The sequence below is a fragment of the Malania oleifera genome, chromosome 4 (genome assembly GCF_029873635.1).
Source record: "Malania oleifera isolate guangnan ecotype guangnan chromosome 4, ASM2987363v1, whole genome shotgun sequence".
Taxonomy (NCBI): domain Eukaryota; kingdom Viridiplantae; phylum Streptophyta; class Magnoliopsida; order Santalales; family Ximeniaceae; genus Malania; species Malania oleifera.
The window spans coordinates 118,371,988-118,390,375 of NC_080420.1; the positions used below are offsets into that span (position 1 = coordinate 118,371,988).

Here is an 18,388-nt window from a genome sequence, read left to right on the forward strand (position 1 = left end):
CACCAAATTTTGCTGCACCAAGAGATCGCTCAATGCAGAGGCCATCACAACTTCACTTCGATACCAAAATGCACAGTGGAATCTGTATATTGTATAAAGGATCAAACAAACACTTGCAAAAATCTAAATGATGAAAAACAAAATACTTCCAACACCATAACAATATAAAGAAAGCAAAGATAAGGGCAACAACACCAGGAATTACGTGGTTCAGCAAAGCCTACATCCACATGAGCAATCGACAAAAAATTTCACTATGAAAATCAAAGATACACACTATAATGTTATACAATGATCTTCTCTCCTTCTCTCACCCTCTCACTATCTACAATATGCCCAGAAAGACATATATAACACCCCCTCGGAAGCTTCCCTCTAAATGCCCAACCATCCCAATGTTCCAATTCAAAATTTAAATTTTTTCACGCAACCCCCATGAGCACTCGTCGACGAGCAAGGCACTCGTCGATGAAAGATAGAAAGCCACTCATCGACTAGTGAAGCCTACTCATTAACGAGTCCCTGATTTCTAAGATTTTCTAACTCTCGATAACTACTCGTCGACAAGTGAGACACACTCATTGACGAGTGCCTGCAGCACAGCACACCCATATGCTTTTCTTCTTTTGTTTATGAACCCCACCAAGTATAAGAGCCACACAAACACAACGTCATCGAATTGTACATTCATTCATATTTAGAAGGATTATCTACTTGAAGTTTGTTAATAGATGAGAGATTTTGTGCGAAGGGCATTTGAGCCTCAAAGGGGGCAAAATACGATACTTTGGGTCATGACAGTGTCATTATATTGTTATTTAAGGATATTATGTATATATATATATATACTTGTAGCCCATTTAGGGTTAAAATCCTGTGGTTGTTTTTATGGACAATATAGTGGAAGTTTTTCAGAGGCTTCATGAACCTAGCCAGTCACATTGTCGAACTACAATATTTGTTTTTTTTTTTTTTAATTTTTTTATTTCAATTTATTGCGTGTTTGCATATTATCTTCAAGCTTGTTGCATAGAAATAACTATGTATTCATTTTCTATGCATGTTTTTTTTTTTTTTTTTGAAGAAGGAATATCTTCTTGAATTTCTTTTTTCTTTTTAAAGGTAATTCTATATTATTGAGAAAGAGAAAAAAAATGTTCAAAACGAGAAAGTGTATTTAAGAGTCCCTTTGATCTCTTTGGAATTTAATTTGCCTCCATGAATAGCATATTCAATCCTTAAGCATGCATCTCATAATTGTTTAAACTTGCCCTAATAAACCTCGTTGATTATGAATCCTTATCGCATTTAAGAGATGACTTTGAAACTACATTTGACTCATTCAATTTTAACTAGAATGGGACTTCAATTTTAGTTTACATGTTATTTCATAATTTGATAACTAAAATCACTCAAACTTTAAGACTATAATTTCAAACCAAGACAAACATGGAGGTGGAACTACCTACCTCACCCTCGCTAGACCATTGATGGGACAAATTTTTGTAGAACAAGTGCTACATTTTATTCAAATCATAAGGAGATGAAAATACCCATGCGAGGGAATAAGGGAAAAAGAAAGAAAAATAAAATCATCACAGCTAGCCACAATCTCAGGAAACAAATTATTAAAATGAAGGCTAGCTCTGTAGATTGTAACATTTTCTTAATTAATCAACTAGGGGGCGTTATCGAACCAAGAAAGTCCTTCAAGATGTTTAACTTCCTCCTTATCCAGTTGGAATGCCTTGGCAAGAACATCTAGATTAATGCGCGGATTCGACCCAAAGACAGCATTAGCGACGGTGGTCACGCCCGCATTCTGGCTGCCAAAGCTTGCCTTGGCCACTGCATTGGTCTTGCCTAGATTGAGCTGGAAGTGAATGAGACCCATGGGGAACACGAAGGCGTCTCCCTTGTGGAGGACCTTGGTGAAGAGGCGGTTGTCAGGGTTGGAGGTGACAAAGCCAGCGTAGACAATGCCCTCCTCCACCACCAACAGCTCCGATGCACGGGGGTGAAGGTGCGGTGGGTTGACACCGCCAGGGGCATAGTCAATACGAGCGATGGAAACGCCTAGAGTGTTGAGCCCCGGGATGGTGTCAATGTTGAACATGGTAACTTTTGATCCCAGTGAGTTCAAGGTGCTTCGAGGTATTTGGATTCCGGATGTGAAAAAATCATCCGACACTGCTAGTTCTGGGTCTTTGCAGAATTTACCATTCACGAACACTGCATGGAAATCACGTTATTAGAAGTTTGAAATGAACGTAATAATTTGTGCATGGCTTGATCTGCCTGTGAGAATGCATGCAACCGATGAGATTAAGCAGGAAGTATTTGACAATCGAAGTTATTTTTGTGACCTTTTAATGCTTTAGTTTATGGTTTTGAATATTTGTTGAACATTTCTCATCATGATGCCAGGAATTGCCTAAGTCCAAGTTCCCAAGTTTGAATTCAAAGTATAATTATTATGATTTTTATATAATTAAATTTTATAGGATGATATATAAGGAGGAAAAAAAAAAAAGAATAATTGAATAGATTAAGGTAATTGAATAGAACTTGATTTTGTCATGTGTATAAAAAAAAATCTAATTTAATTAAATACATACACAAAATCAAATTAAATCCCTTATATACACATGATATACATGATAATTTCTGTTGGAGTAGATCTTTTTAGGACGTTTAAACAAATATATATTTTGATTTTAAAAAAATTTGAAAGGGAAATAAAGGGTGGCGCAGAAAATTTATGAAAAAGGAAGCTGGATAGAATACAAATATATATATATATATATATATATACATACATACCAGCATCCTTTGTGTCGTTAATGGCAACACAGAAATCCTGAAGGGGGTTTGGGTCTGCGGCATAGGCCAATGAGGAAGCCAAAGCCAAAACGAAAACCACGAGTACTGTTCCGAGGAACTCAGCACCTATTTTCACCATTGTTGATGGAGCTAACTATCACAGAGACTTCCAGAGAGAGAAAGGGAATATATGATTCAGTAGTGATCAGTCGTCTAAGCTGAGAGAGAGAGAGAGAGAGAGAGAGAGAGAGAGAGAGAGAGAGAGAGAGAGAGAGAGAGAGAGAGAGAGAGAGAGAGAGAGAGAGAGAGAGAGATGAGCATAAGAAGAAGCAGAAGCCAGTTATTTATAGAGATAAAAAGGAGCCAGTCTCCTAGCTTGCTAGCTAGCTGCTTTTAGCTAGATTTCAAGCTCAATGGATTTTTAACCTTGTTGAAGCAGAGAGATATGCCTCCCCCAAGTCTTGATTTTATTGGGAAGTCATGAATTTCCATTATTGAAATGATTAGAGGGTCGCCATCTAGAACCGTCAAAGTGACAACGAACAATTACTTTTAAATTCTTCCCGCACGCTTGTATATTCATTATAACATGACCATCTTTGATTCAAATATGGCTAGCAATCCAAAATGTGTGTGTCAGTGTATACATGCTCATTTTGTTTTTAATGAAAATTATGGTTCTTTATTGAGCCAATTTATTTAATATTTAACATCTAAAATACAAGCATACAGTCACATCAAGGGGTAGATCTGAAGGGAAATTAACAAAACCTGTGGGAAACAAAACCAAAGAAAAAACACATGCCAATGAAAAAATAATTATATGATTCAGTAATTTGTCTACGTTTACGAGGTTGTAGGGATTTCACTATTATCAGGAAAAAAAAAAAAAAGAGTGCGGCGGCTTTCAAAGTTGCGTCGAAAGACATAAAACATAATTGCCAAAAACAACCGTTTTTAAACATCATGCACACATGATTCCAATGGGCTACGAAATGGGTCTAAAATTTTTTCCCAACCCTTCGCTTTATGGACTAAGTCTAAATAAGAAATCTTTTATTTAAAAACACGCAACATTATTTCAGGTCGGATCCTCATCAGAATCAAAATACAACTAGGCTCCACAAAGCACAACAAGATTTCCTATATTAATTTATAAGAAAGAAGGAAAAGAACATCATAGTTTTTTCTCTCGCATTAATTTAAAGATTTAAAATAATTGACATCGGTTAAAAAAAATCGTCAAATTAATTGATTTTAAATTTGGAGGGAAAAGTGAAAAAATACAATTAAATATAGATTTAAATATGTCTTTTACTTGAAAGTACTTTTTAAACTTACTAATTAAATTTTAGATGGCATGGCGGTTAGAAAATAACTATCAAAATTAATTGTTAATTGGAGGTCTAGCAGTTAGCGAGCACAAATTATGCAATGAGCCCTCATCCCACTTTCACCAAAATTAGAACCTAACGGCTCGTTTTGTTCGATGGAATAATTATTTCTTGAAATAAGATTGAATATAATTTAAATTTTGGAAATCAAGAGACTATTTTTTTTTTTTTTTTGAAACAGATAATATCATTATAAATGTAACTTTTGACCGATGGCTTAAACATTTTCTACAAATAAAATCATTTGGCTAGCAGTGATCGCTGCATATAACTCCAAACAAGTTTGATCTTAGTTAATTTGCAAGTTTTCAGGGCAGTTCATGTATGTTAGGTCAACAAATCTTTTTGAAATCACCGACATATATATATATATATATATATATATATATATATGCTATGTACCTAACCATGTAATGTTATGTAAACATACAGTAAGGCGGGAAGACTTCTTTTTCCCTCCCACTTCCTATACATTACTATCCTTTGTTTTAAGGGATTAATCTTTGGTAATGATGTTATTAGGTGCCTTAATTTCTAAGAATAAAAATATATATAAACAAAAATTTGGTGGCCTGAACTACCAAATTTTCAATCACATCAATGATTTGTTTGATATTTAAAATGAGTCTATATTCTTTTAAAAGATTGATTTTTTTTTTATATATTTGATGATTTGAAATTTCTGTCCAAATGAGCCTTTCAAAATCCTTTATTGGCATCAAATGGGAAGAAGATGTGGCCTACCTCACGGCTCCCTTTTAATAATAAGTTAGATAATTGAGTAGTTAAATCAAATTTTTGTTAGGAAAGGAGTCCAAACACACATACAAATTTAGTATTCTTATTTTATTTTATTTTTTTGCTTTTTATTTGATTGAAAATCCAGCACCTTCTAAGGAGTGGTATATGTTAGATTGATTGTGAATTGACTCAATATGTCAAATTTCATCAAAAGTGTAAGGATAGTGAGAAAATTGTAGAAATCTTAGAAGGAGGGAGAAAATGAGGTGAAAAGGCTTAAATTCGAAGAGACAATGAAAGATAAAGATAGAAAAGACTATGAGTGACAAAACGGATAAACGGACCAAGTTCGGACAAGTTATAAACGAGTTGGGATTAAATGAGTTTGGATTTGGGTCGATCCGTTTATTAATGGGTGACTAATAGGTAAACACAAAACTGTCTGATTAATAATAGGTCATAAACAGGTCACCCGTTTAAATTGTGAATTTTAAATTTTAATTTTTTAAAAATTATTTCATATAAATGACAATTTAAAAAAAAAAAATGCACTCTAGGGGTGGGGGTGACTGGGTGAGGGTCGTCAGTCAATCTGCCCAGACCCAACCGACTATCGTCTTCAACATTTCTCCATCCAGACCAACTCGAGCTAGAGTAAGGACATGCAGATGAGGATGGACTGGTTGAAGATCTAGAAAATGGGGAGGCGGCAGCGGCGGAGGATGCTGCAGAAGGTGTGGAAGACGTGGAGGAAGCGAGAGAGGTAGAAGGCGTAAGACTAGAATAAGACACAGCCAGTCCAATAGGGCGAGTGATGAGGGGGAAGCAGAGGAGCCATTGGAAGGGGGTCCAGGAGCGGCACCTGATCCCGCGGGTCTCGCTGATCTCGGAGGCGGCGAAGGGAAGAATTCCGATGAAGATTGCAGCGGCCAACTGCGGCCAGTCTAGTGGGGCGAGTTCCAGGGGTAAGTAGAGTAGCCATTGGAAGGGGAGTTTTTTCCCGTTTTATTATTAATTTAAAATAAAATATTAAATAATACTCTGCTTTGAAATAAATTTCTTAATCTAATGTTTACGTAATGGTGCGAGATTTACCACGTGTCAAAAGCCTAAAAGTTCTAGTCAATCAAATCTTGTAGCTTCATCATGCGAAATTTAAACAAATCTCACAACTTGCTTTTTTAATGTGCATAATTAAATCATGAGATTTACAATAATAATTAGGTGTTATAAATAATATTTTTCTACTTAATATAATTTACATTATTACTTTCTACTTAACAAGAATATATATCATATGGTAAATTAACATGTTCTACATGTCCGTTCAATTTTTTATATCCTTTTATAAAAATTTAAAATTGTATTTTATTAACCAATAAATGCACTTGGTTATCGAGTTGGGATTTTTTCATAAATACAAAAGATACACCTTTATGGAATATTTATATCTTTTTATAAAATTTTAAATTTGTATTTTATGAACCAACAAATACACTTGGTTAACGAGCTAGGAATTTTTCATAAATACAAAGAATACAACTTTATGGAATACAGAAGCCGCACATACAATGCAGAAAACATTTGCATGAAATAATAAATACCAACAAAAATGCTAAACCAAATAGTTTTATTTCTTATTTCTAATTTTTTAATAATTACAAAAAAGCCACTCTATTTTCTAATTATCCACTATTTATAGTTCTAGGGGATTTAGATCAATCAGTTCATAAAATATGTTTCGTTGTAAAAAATTTTAACAACCACAATGCAGCAGCAGTAAAGAAACAAAAATTGAAAAAAAAAAAAAAACTTGGTGACTACGTGAGATTAAAAAAAACATGATTTCTAAACAAATGTTTGCCCCTTACAAATTTTTAACAACCACAATGCAGCAGCAACAATAGTAGTAATAGTAATAAAATATTATTCACCAAAATTCAGAAATGACTTTATTTGAATAGCAAATGAAATGAAAAAACAGAAATGAAGTAAAATACATACCTCCTCAAATTTGGGCATTTCCAAATGATTCATTCAATTAGCAAATTGAAGGTGATACGGACTAATTTATGTACACACTAACGATTTTATGAGCCACACTAACAATTCTATCAATCAAAAAGTGTACATTTTCAATTCAAAAATAAATTAGCTTAGCGTTTCAAAGTGAACTTATCCCATCTCCCCCTTTTATAGCTTCCTCCTCAACGTTCACGAGCAACGGTAAGCCAGCTACATTCACGAGCAACGGTAACCTGCAGATGTTTGGCCTCTGCCCTATACTTTGCCGCACGCGTCTCTGGTCTCTGTCTCTCGTCTCTGTCTCTCTGCTCTCCTTGCTCTGTTGGCGAAGAAAATTGAAGGAGAAAGGGCAGTCCACTGGATGGCAATAGAACATAATATGTTAAGTGGGGAATGTCACAAAACGACGGGTGAGTTCGAAAACCACCAACGTCGGCTTAACCCATTTAATAAATGGATCGATTTATAAATGGGTCATCTTGTCTTTAACCCACACCTGGTATAAACGGTTGATTCAAGGGTCACCCGTCAAGTTTCGACCTGTTTTGCCACCCCCAGAAGAGACTAAGGCGAGAAAAAAGTGAGAGAAAAATAGACAAGAGGAACAAATGGCACTCTAGCCTGTTTATTATTGGGTTACTGGATGATGTTTGTTGAGTTAAGTTGGAGATCCCCTTACACATATTTATACCATTCTAGGTCAAACTTACATTAATTTTACAATTACAAGTATAATTTTAAAATAATAAATTATAATAATAGAGAAAGTTTATAAAAAATTTAAAATCTAATTGAAAAATAGGATTGTTTCATAAGATTAAAGGTTCAAATTATTGTAGTTGACGTGTTTATCCAATGCTTATTCCCCTTGTCACTTCAGGATGGGCTACCTTTGTCTAATCAGTTAGGCAAACATCATCGAATATTGACTCTATGTTTTCTATCGTCTCGATGATAAGTGATTTCATCCCATAGATAATTTGTGCTTCACTAAATGATTATTATCACATTTTGAAAAACTGCACAAGGATGGCACAATCACCAATAATCATTGTAATCAAGTTGTATAGAAGTCAATTAAAGAAATCAATAGTTCAAAATTAGCACAAACGTAAACACATAAGAGGGCAACACAGAAAGCCATAGAAAACTAGTGGCTATGAAGGAGAACCATTATGAAACCAAAATTTACTTCTAAAATCTTCTAGATTGTAAAATAATAAAATTACCATATATCTTTATTAGTAAAAACTACAGGTATTGATTATTATAATCCTTACCACCCAAACTTGTTGGTTTAAAAGTTTAGTTAGTATATAAAAAATTGTCTTTGTATCATCAACCATCAAGAAAAAATTAACTACACAACACCCTTTAAACTTTTTTTTTCCCCAAACTTAACTTTACTTTTTTATTGTTGATCTCCTCATAACACTGTCTATTAGAAGAAATCACAATGATCAACAATTGAGACATTCTTGTTGGAGGCCTTGGGTTCAAATCAAGAGAAGGGGTATGGGATGAGAGATGGACTACTTGTACGGAATTAACACGAAATTCCCAAATCTTGTGAGAAAACAAAATAGAGAAAAATACAACCACACCAAAGAAAAAATAATCATACGTACAAGACAATATTTACATGGTTTGATAATGTTGCCTACGTCTACAGAGTTGCAAGGATTTCACTATAATCTGAAAGAAAAATACATAGAGTGTGACAGTACAATATTTTTCTCTCTCGCTCTCTCAAAGAGTGCAACTGTAATGACTCGAAGAATCATGAATTTAATATAAGAAGAAAGGACATGGAAAGAGAACATAAGGCGTAGTCGACTCCATCGACACTCGAGCGTTTGTTCGACGACATTGCATTTTATGAGATAATCTCAGAATTTTTCAGGCTCGTCAACGAACGTTCAGGAGTTCGTCGACGAGGGTTCTTCATTATATCGTCCCAACAAGAGTTCACACTCCTGCCCGTTTAGAGAAGATATCTGATATAGGATTTTTGGAAGACTGAAATTCGTTGACGAGGGTTGAGGTTTATCGACGAACTTTCTACAGGACTTGTTGATAAGGTGACGTGGCTGGTTGATGAATCCTGCAGTATAAATAGGGTTAAGCGTGATTTTTCAGTTCATTTTCTGCATAGAACCTCTTTCTCTCTCATCCTTTGGTTCCCTACCCTTCTCTCTAAGATCTCAGGCCGACTTTCTGCCGGTTCAACGATCTGAAGCCACCACGACGCTCCTGGAAAAGTTCTCTGCAAGTCTGCTAGAGCGGTGGTGCTGAGTTGGAAACCATCCCAAATCCAAGGTAAGACTTTTTACTCAGTATTTGCTTATTTGACAGTTGTAGAAAGTGTTGTACGCATAGAAATACTAAACTTTAGTTCTGGGGAATGTTGTTTTCGGGGTATTGAACAAGGAACCTGCAGGTGCGGGAGTGTTTGATTTAAGGGCTTTTCAGGACACAGGTAAAGGGATAAACTAAGCTAATATTTTATGAAAAGTATGTATAATATTATAGCATTTGAATTTTAGTGGGAAATAAATCTATTTATATATGAATTCATTTTGGGAACAATACCTGTTGCCATGATGGTATGTTTCAATATACACCAACCTATTGTCGTGTGGATGAGTAGAAATTGTTATGACTACGATTTCTGGGAATGTGTTAAATGATATGGATTTTTATAATGAAAACCGCGTACGGCCAAGATTGTTTTTATTTGTTTTATATTATTCTCGTGATAGCGGGGTCAGCTGGTTAATTATTTGCCGGCGTAACAGTCAAAGCTCTAAATGATTTGCCAGCGTACGGGCTGTGTTATGGATATGATTTGCCAGCGTATGGGCCGAACTATGGAAATGATTTGCCAGCGTACGAGCTGTGCTATGGATATGATTTGCTGGCGTACGGGCCGATGATTTTCATGATATTTGTATATATGAAAAATGATATGATTGATTTGATAATTAATGATATGAAATATCCATGTATCACAGTTTCATATCATGTTTTCTCATGATATCATAACCCTGATTGACTTGGTCTAGGCTAACACTAGCACGGTACCATATTGTTATGTGTCCATAGTCCATCAGTACATGATATTTCGTGTTAACGCCCGTTGTATGGAGTGGTGTGATATTGGATGGTCGATGTGGTTTTTAAGAAGTGTGTGAAGCGCCCCTAGTGTACTAACCCAGGTCTGCAGAACCATCAGACTTACAGACTATACTTTTGACCTTGGCAGTGGTCGGGCAACCATTTTCAGTTCCCCCCGCCTGTCGAGCCATACAAACCAGTCATGTCGTGTAATACATGACATGGGGGGGGGGGTGGGACAACCAGCTAACCTACAGGATTGTTTTTTGTATTATTAATTATTAATATTATTATATAATGAGATGAAATATGTTTATGAAAATGGTAGTAGGTTCCTGATCTGCTATGTTTGAGATATATAATATATATAAGATATATATATGTTTCCCAATATGACATGACATTTGCCTCCATCTGTTTCGCTCTGGTCTATGTCTCACACGGACCCACGCATGTTGGCTCAACCCACAGCATTAGTTTATTTCCCTTACTGAGAGGTGTCTCACCCCAAAATTTATAAACATTTCAAGAGCCCCTGATAGGAAAGCGGGTAAAGCCCTGCTGATCTAATACAGTTGATCTACCCTTCCAAAAGGGTAAGTGTTTTGATAGGGTCGGATGTATTTTGTGAAAATGGCCCTAAGACATCTTTTGGGTTGTGTATTGTGTATATATATACAGTGGTTGTAGTAACTCTAGTATTGTGACATATGGTATAATGAGATGTGTAAAAGCAATTTTAATTTTCTTTTGCTTATAGCTTTTCCGCGTTGTGTTTCTTTGTATATCCCTCTACCCAACGGGTTCCAAGTGGATTATGATCTACTGAGTTTTGTGATATTGATTTTATTATAAAAATAAAAATACAAATATGTGGAGATTAAGCAGGTCGTCACAACAACGGCCTATGAACCCTAATCACCATAACAACGATTTTATATCCTGCGCACAACAATGGGCTACAAAACTGGCCCAAAAATTTTTACCGGGGGAATATGAGCCCTTTGCTCCATGTACCAAACCTTGGGATATAAATCTCTTATTAAAAAAAAAATTCAAGGTCATCATCTAGATCAAATGCTACTAGGATTAACAAAGCCCAACAAGTCTCCCACTTAGAGACTAGTTCAATCACCAATATCAACTGCAATCTTCCAAAGAAACAATCCCTCATCCCTGCAAATCATTCTCCCTGTCCTTTCCAGCTATAAGAGATCACTGAAGCGTATACACCTTCAGCGCTCTCTAGTAACACCCTTAGTCAACAACATGTCTGTCAGGCTCTTAGATCCCTTTCTTCGATCTTCTAAAAAAAGAACTCAAATTACCATCTTGCGTCAAACATCTGAGCTTCAACAAAGGTAATGGATAAGCGTATTTGTTTTGTATAGACTATCAACTTTGAATGAAAGCAAATTTTTAGCAGAAAAAGTGCACGCACTCAGACTATCACCCGGGTGAATGCCATCGTCTGGTTGTTTACCCAATTTATCTAAGCACTAGTAGCCCATCATCTCCTTTCCCAGTTTTATAGTTGTTGCAACATACTTAATTCCTATAGTAGACAAAGTAACAATATTTTGTAAATTTGAAGCCCAATATATTGTACTCACCCAGAGTAAATACAACTCCGTAAGTAACTCTTTCTATTATCAGTATCACCATCACTCAGCATCTACATAACCTTACAGTTGTCGACTTTGGGCACTTGTGAGCAAAGACACATATCTGATGACCCCTTCAGATATCTTAGAAGAATCCACTTCATTGCCTCCAATGTTTGGCTTTAACAGATATTCCACTCTGAATCTGCTCACAACTCCACCTGCATGTGCAATGTAGGCCTTGTACACGACCATGACATACATCAAGCTGTCAATGCTGAGGCATAGTAACCATGCTCATGTGGGTCCCTTTCTTCGTGGTTGGCGGTGACTGTTTTTGCTAGTTTTGAATGACTACCCAAGGTGTGCAACTGTTTTGGCTTCAGTCATGTTGAACGTGCTGGAATTTTCTTCACATACTCTAACGGTACAAGATTCATGTACCATTCGCCTTGTCTCAAATGATTCTCATCCAAGGATTTTCTTTGCAACTCCAATCCTTCATTACACACTATTTTGACAAATTGCATCTTCAGAGTTATTAATCTCCTCATGTTAGACCTACAATGATATCATCGACATCAATAGTACATAATGTAATAATTGTCATAGCCCTTCTGGTGAGATCATTAAAATGTCTTCCTCCATTCAAACATTAAGGATGGTTTTTAATCACATATCCTAACACTCAAATGTAAACATTTTGTAGTCAACCATTGCCCAATACTAGTCTAATTGGGTACATCTTCACTAACGGAGAAAATATTTCTATAAGTCAATGCCCTCTCCTTTTATTTGAATCCTTTACAACTAATCTGGGCCTTGGAACACTTTGCTACCCATCATGCTCATGCTTATTTTGTATACCCCTTTTGTGAAAAGCCTTTTTCCCTCTAGAAATTCATGTCAGTTCCCATGTCGGATTCCCCTATTTGGACCTTACAAGGTTTAAAATCATCTTGTTTTGGATGCTAACACTACGTGGAATTTACATATTTGGTTAAGCGATGATTTCAGGGCTCATATTATGTGAAAGTAGGTCAAATGCTACAAGGATCAATAAAAACTAAAGACTCAAAAGCATGATTTTAAGATGAATGTGAAAGTTGGAAGTCAAGAATGGAACCAAAGAAGCAAATCAGAGACCAAAGAAAAGCAAAGTGCTCAAAGCAAACAACATGAGCTTGAGTGTTTCAATGTTTCCAATGTCCTAGAAGGCTGTAGACACCACCATTTTTACCCAGCCCAGAGTATATATCATTATGTTAATATTATTAGTATTTTGCGATATGTTTTTTTTTATTACTATTATTATTATTCGTATTATTAGTGTTTTTATTACTTTATTTTATTATGTTCTTCTTCTTATTCTTTTTAGTCTGTCTTACTTTTGATTTTCTTAGTCTTCTTATTTTTTATTAGTATTGTATTAAATATTAAAGATATTATTATCACTTTCTTATCGTTTGCTGAATTATTTATTCTTAATTATTATTATATTACTAGTATTATTATTTTATGATCTTTGTTATTTTATTTGAAAATTCATTTAGTAGTTATTTATACCATTTTACTATTATCATATTTACTATTATTATTATTATTTTCTTTTGTTTTCATTATTATTATCATTATTATTGTTAAATTGTTACCCATAAAAGTATGAAGAGAATAAAAATGAAAAGGAAAAGGAAAAGAAAAGAAGGGATTTTGTTTTAGGGTTTGAAAATTGTATAAAAAAGAAGGGGCGCTGCACACACACAGCCGGTTGGGAGGGGGTGGGGGCACTGCGAACACAAGTCGCGGGCGCACCCATTCGCCTCAACTTCCGTACGTTTCTTCTTCTTCTGCCTATCCACCCGGGGACTCCCTTGGCCGGCAAACGCTGCACCAGCTCTCCATTCCACGGCAAGCCAACGCACAGCATGAGAGATCCTCTTCTATCACATTCGACTCCTGCGAGCCTATAACGGTTCACGCACCTTCCACGGCATCCCCCGTAACCAATGCCGTCCAAAGGCATCTTCCACTCCACCCCACGAGCTCCGAAACACATGCAGCCTCCGTTTTCAACACCTAAAACCAGGGAGAGCCGCAGGAACCACAAACCAGAGACTCCCACCTCTATACTGATCCGCATGGATCATCATCGAAATCTGCATTCACACGCACACCGCAAGCCCTCATGACGTGGCTGTCTCTTCTCTCCTCCAGAGACCACGGCCTTATTGACGTGGAGGCCTCCAGGGGACGGCTTGCCTTGAAATCATCACTCCCCTCTTGGATCCATCTGCTCTCTTTTATGCTTTTTTTCTTATTTTTCCCGTCGGCTCTCTAACTTAGTCTTTCTCTCAGTGTTTTCGTAAACTCCGGCTCGTTTCCGCCTCAGTTCTCAGTGCTCGTCGCTCAGTCGCCTCCACGACCTCCCCTATTAGGCCGCCATCTCTCTGGCGGTTGTCTGTCTGTTCGTGCTTCAATTTTCCGGCGATCTTTTTACTCCATACCCTCGTCTCCAGGCATCTCTTCACACACTCAGACTCACGTCCGGCCGTTGCAGTTCCCCGATCACCATCAGCAACGCGCCTCCAGCCGCTAGTTCCTCCAGCTGACGAAACCCTCCCAGCGCTAGCCGTCACGTCTCTGCATGCAACCTCGCCGGCCACGCTCCACCCTGCTCTCGGTACTCGCTAAACACGTGTCACGCAGCACAGCACCTACAGCCTTCACAGAGGGAAGGATCAGCGGTGGGAGAGGGAGGGGGCCCTGCTCCACTCCTACTCCAACGTAATATTTTTGGGCATTATATTTGTGTTTTGTTTTATAATCTCATAGAACTAATTTTATTGTTATAAGGTTATTATGTAATATTTTATGCACAGTATTGTTGTTATATTGTGGCTTATTTTCATGGTGAGAATTCTCGGCTATTGCCGGGTAAAGTGGATTTGTAATTGTTTAGCATGTCTTGTTAATTGATTTGTACTGATTTAACGATTTGTATTGTTTTAGTATTATTTTACATTTTGTTTTACTATGTTAGTATTTATGTTTTAAAGGTTCGGTTTATCTGTTAATACTGTTTTAATGTTCTTGCAGTTTATTTGTGTTTTATTTAATTCGTTCACGATTTTTGTTTATATGATTTTATTTAACTCATTTCATATTTTATATCTAGGTTTGTTTAGTATTTTGTAGTTTTCATGTTTTTAAGAAGGTTGATAATTTTTATGTTTTAAGTATTGTTTTAGGTTTGAGTTATTCCTATTACTATTGGTCTTGTTATTGTCATTGATTTCTGTCCACATCGATTCATTGCATATCACTTTCTAGTATTTCTATATGATTGAACACTCTTTATAAATTAAATTTATTTCCCCATATTGTATTTTAGGGTTTCCCCTCTTCTTGTGGGCATTTATTTCTCTAAGAGTGTATGTATATTTCCTATTAGATTCATAGACTGAATTGTTTCCATAATTTATTTCTTTCCTTTACGTGTTTATATTGGTATACCGATTTCTTGGGTTTAATTATTGGTCTATATTATTAGGGATGGTTATTGTTCAACTTGATCGTGATCATGGAGATTTTGACTGTTCTGATATTTACGTTTATAATTATAGTATAGTATTATATCATATTCTTTATTAACTATTGAAATTTTCAGGTAAAATCCAGAAAAATCGCCATAAAAAATAAAATTAGGAGACAATTCTAAAACTATTTTGACATTAACTTTCCACTATTTTCTTATTATATATAATATTTTTGTTTTTCAAAACCTCCCAAGCTAGTAATTTTCATACTAAAAAAAAACCCTATAGAATTTTTTTCCAAATTTTTGGGAGTGTATTTTTGTAATTATTTTCGATTTTTTATATCCCAATATGATTTTAATGCGGGGGAAAGGCTCCTTCGGGCTTCACGTACCTTAGCCCGAGGGAAATATGTATATATTTATTATTTATTTTTTCATATTAATTATAAATTCATAAAAAAGAGTAATTAAAAGACTTATTGATTAACTTAGATAATTTCAAATTATTAGGTACCGTTCGTAAGAACGGGCCTCGTAGGGGGTTCTCGTACCTGCCCCTCGCGTAACCGAACTCCCGAGCCTAAACTCCTGGTAATTAGAACCTATTTTACACCCCTAGAACGGGGTAGTCATCACGTGGTTCTAACCACCTAAAGTTCTAAAGGTTAGTGGCGACTCCGACATTCCATGTTTTTCCATGAAAATATTTTGAATTTTTTAATTTCGCGCCGCCCGGGGGCACACAGCGCTCCCGACATCACGACAGCTTGGCGACTCCGCTGGTGACCTTAGAGAGTCGAGCCATTATTAATTTAGAAATTATCCCAAGTTTAATTTATTAAATCTTTTAATTAACTCCTTATTTTGTGATTTGTTTGTAATCTGTAAATACTTGATTAGTTGTAAATATTTACTATTCCATAATTTACAATTACCTAACTAAGTACCATATTTGTTTCCTAATTGTGTTACTATTATTGTATGATATTTTGGTTTTCCAAATATTCCGACTACAGCTATTAATTGTAAAGATTGTGATCATCTTAATTCCCAATATTTTTGTTTCCTTCTGTTTTTTTCCCCATTTTTTGTGAATAAACATTATTGCATATATTGTGTTTTCCTTATCTTTGAATATATATATTAAGTGTATATATCTTGTTTCCATATTGGTTTTAAATAGCATGTGAAAAATGTGGGTAAGCGGGATTAGGTTAAAATTAATGCACACACTCCGTCACACGCTCTAACCCGAGCTTTCCTTACTAGGACAGATAGGGTGTATGCGTCAGTCCCTCGTGGCTTAGCTTGAATGGGACCCCCCCGACGAACCACACGCCGATTAGTGCGGGTTATCCGAACCCCCCCAAAAATTGGGGAGGATGGAATTCCAAACTGGGAACTTTTGTCAGTAGGGTTGAGCCTACCCGGCACATCTTGCTATATTCTTTCCCTAACTAGATGTGTCATGACGAACCTGTATATACTCCTACCCTGTGTTGGGACATCCTATCCCCATCCTGTCTATTTATAATATTGTGAAAATACTTTGTATTATACATGCTTTGACATCATTTCGAACCTAACATACTACTTAGTTGTAATTCTGCAAGAAGCCCAATAATGAGATCATGAACCCATCCTTTCAAAAATAAAATAAAGCACTTGGGGCCAAGTATTTTAAATATGGGTCGCGGCCCAACCCTTTTATCAAATAACTCGGTCCCAACTCTTTAACAGCAAACTTAGGCCTGACCTTTTCCTAAGTAGAAACTTCGCCCAGGCCTAATTTTCAAAACCCAATTCAAAAAGTGGGCTCCGGCCTATTGTCTAAAATATGGGCCAACATTTTCTAAGCAATCAAGCCCAAGCCCTTTTAAACTAGGGTCTGATCCATCATGAAATATCCTAAATCCCATATTTTAATATACTTTGAGGTCCCAAGGTTTTGGCAACACTAAAGTCCACAAGCCCGTATTGAACAAATCCAGTGGGTTGACTTAACACTTGGTCAACCCCAATCTCAGATCAAATTTGACCCTTCATCTAATCTAAGTACATGGACCGTCATCAGGAAAAGAATGATTGAGGGAAACTGAATTGAAATTGGTGGCCCATCAATGATTGTCTTATCTTGAAACTCTCATTGAGTGGACTTTTCCTAATGCTGACAAAGTAGTTAGTTAGGATTACATTGCATCCATGCATTCATGCATAATTTTCATACATAAGCAGCACGTAGGTCAAATGCATGGTCATAATCTCGATTGTATGTGTATTGCGCAGTTACAATCCATGCACAAACATTTCATTGCATCCATGCTTCATGCATATTTTACACCACACATAATCATCCACGATAGGTTACAACATCATTTTCATATCGCTATTGTTTTATGAGTAATTACACGATTACATCCCTGAACAAACTTTATTGCTCCTATGGTTCATGCTTAAATACTCAACATGTATTGCTTACTTATCTGCAATTTTCAATTCTAAAAAGGAATTTTTGGTCCGACCACTCTCTCAAGGAAATGAATCGTTTGAGAAGCAAAAGGCAATAATTGAGACCACTTACACTCCAGTACAATACCCGAAGAAAGGCAGATAATGAGCGAAACAGTTAGAAAATAGGGTCCTCCTGGACATAGAACAGGACCAAAGAAGAATTGATTGAAAAATGAGCAAATTATGAATTGTTGATGAACAAAAGGAAAAGCGTACAAATATCCTGAGACAGTACGGACCCTAATTCAACCCTCCCGGGTTTAACTAAATCCTGGACAAACATCAGCTTCCACCACCAGGCGTCTGGATCCTAATGCCATATAAACCTCCGTTCATATCCACTGTGCCAGCACATGGTTTCCATTGGCAGAGCTGCCCCTTAGCAACTCTTGATTGGGATCATCGATTGTAGTCGAGTCGGTCTTTCGACCCCAATTTTAACCAGGCCTTTCCGAGGACCTCATGTAAAACCGTTCCACATGGGTTTTGTGACCCCACTTCTTCTCTGGTACGCTAGCTCGATTCCTACTCCGATGCACGTTACCTCTTTTGGCATGCTGCTTGTGCCTGCTAGCCGGGTCCCTATAAACCCTTAAAAATTGCTTGTGGACCCCACACATCTTTTTTTTAGGTCC

General features: G+C 36.4%; 1 protein-coding gene across 1 annotated transcript; it reads right to left on the reverse strand.

Moving 5' to 3' along the window:
* Positions 1 to 1,501: 1,501 nt before the first annotated feature.
* Positions 1,502 to 3,061, reverse strand: LOC131153408 (germin-like protein subfamily 1 member 14). Its single transcript, XM_058105691.1, has 2 exons — positions 2,824 to 3,061; positions 1,502 to 2,232 (listed from the first exon to the last, which is right to left on the reverse strand). Exons 1-2 carry the CDS (start codon positions 2,960 to 2,962, stop codon positions 1,679 to 1,681), a joined length of 693 nt encoding a protein of 230 aa, XP_057961674.1. The 5' UTR covers positions 2,963 to 3,061; the 3' UTR covers positions 1,502 to 1,678.
* Between the last annotated feature and the right edge of the window lie 15,327 nt (positions 3,062 to 18,388).

Excerpts from the sequence above, each read along its gene's own strand:
- LOC131153408 (XM_058105691.1), bottom strand. The coding sequence starts at position 2,962 with ATGGTGAAAATAGGTGCTGAGTTCCTCGGAACAGTACTCGTGGTTTTC. Across the intron at positions 2,233-2,823 it reads TAACGACACAAAGGATGCTG|TGTTCGTGAATGGTAAATTC; the intron begins GTATGTATGTAT and ends ATTTCCATGCAG.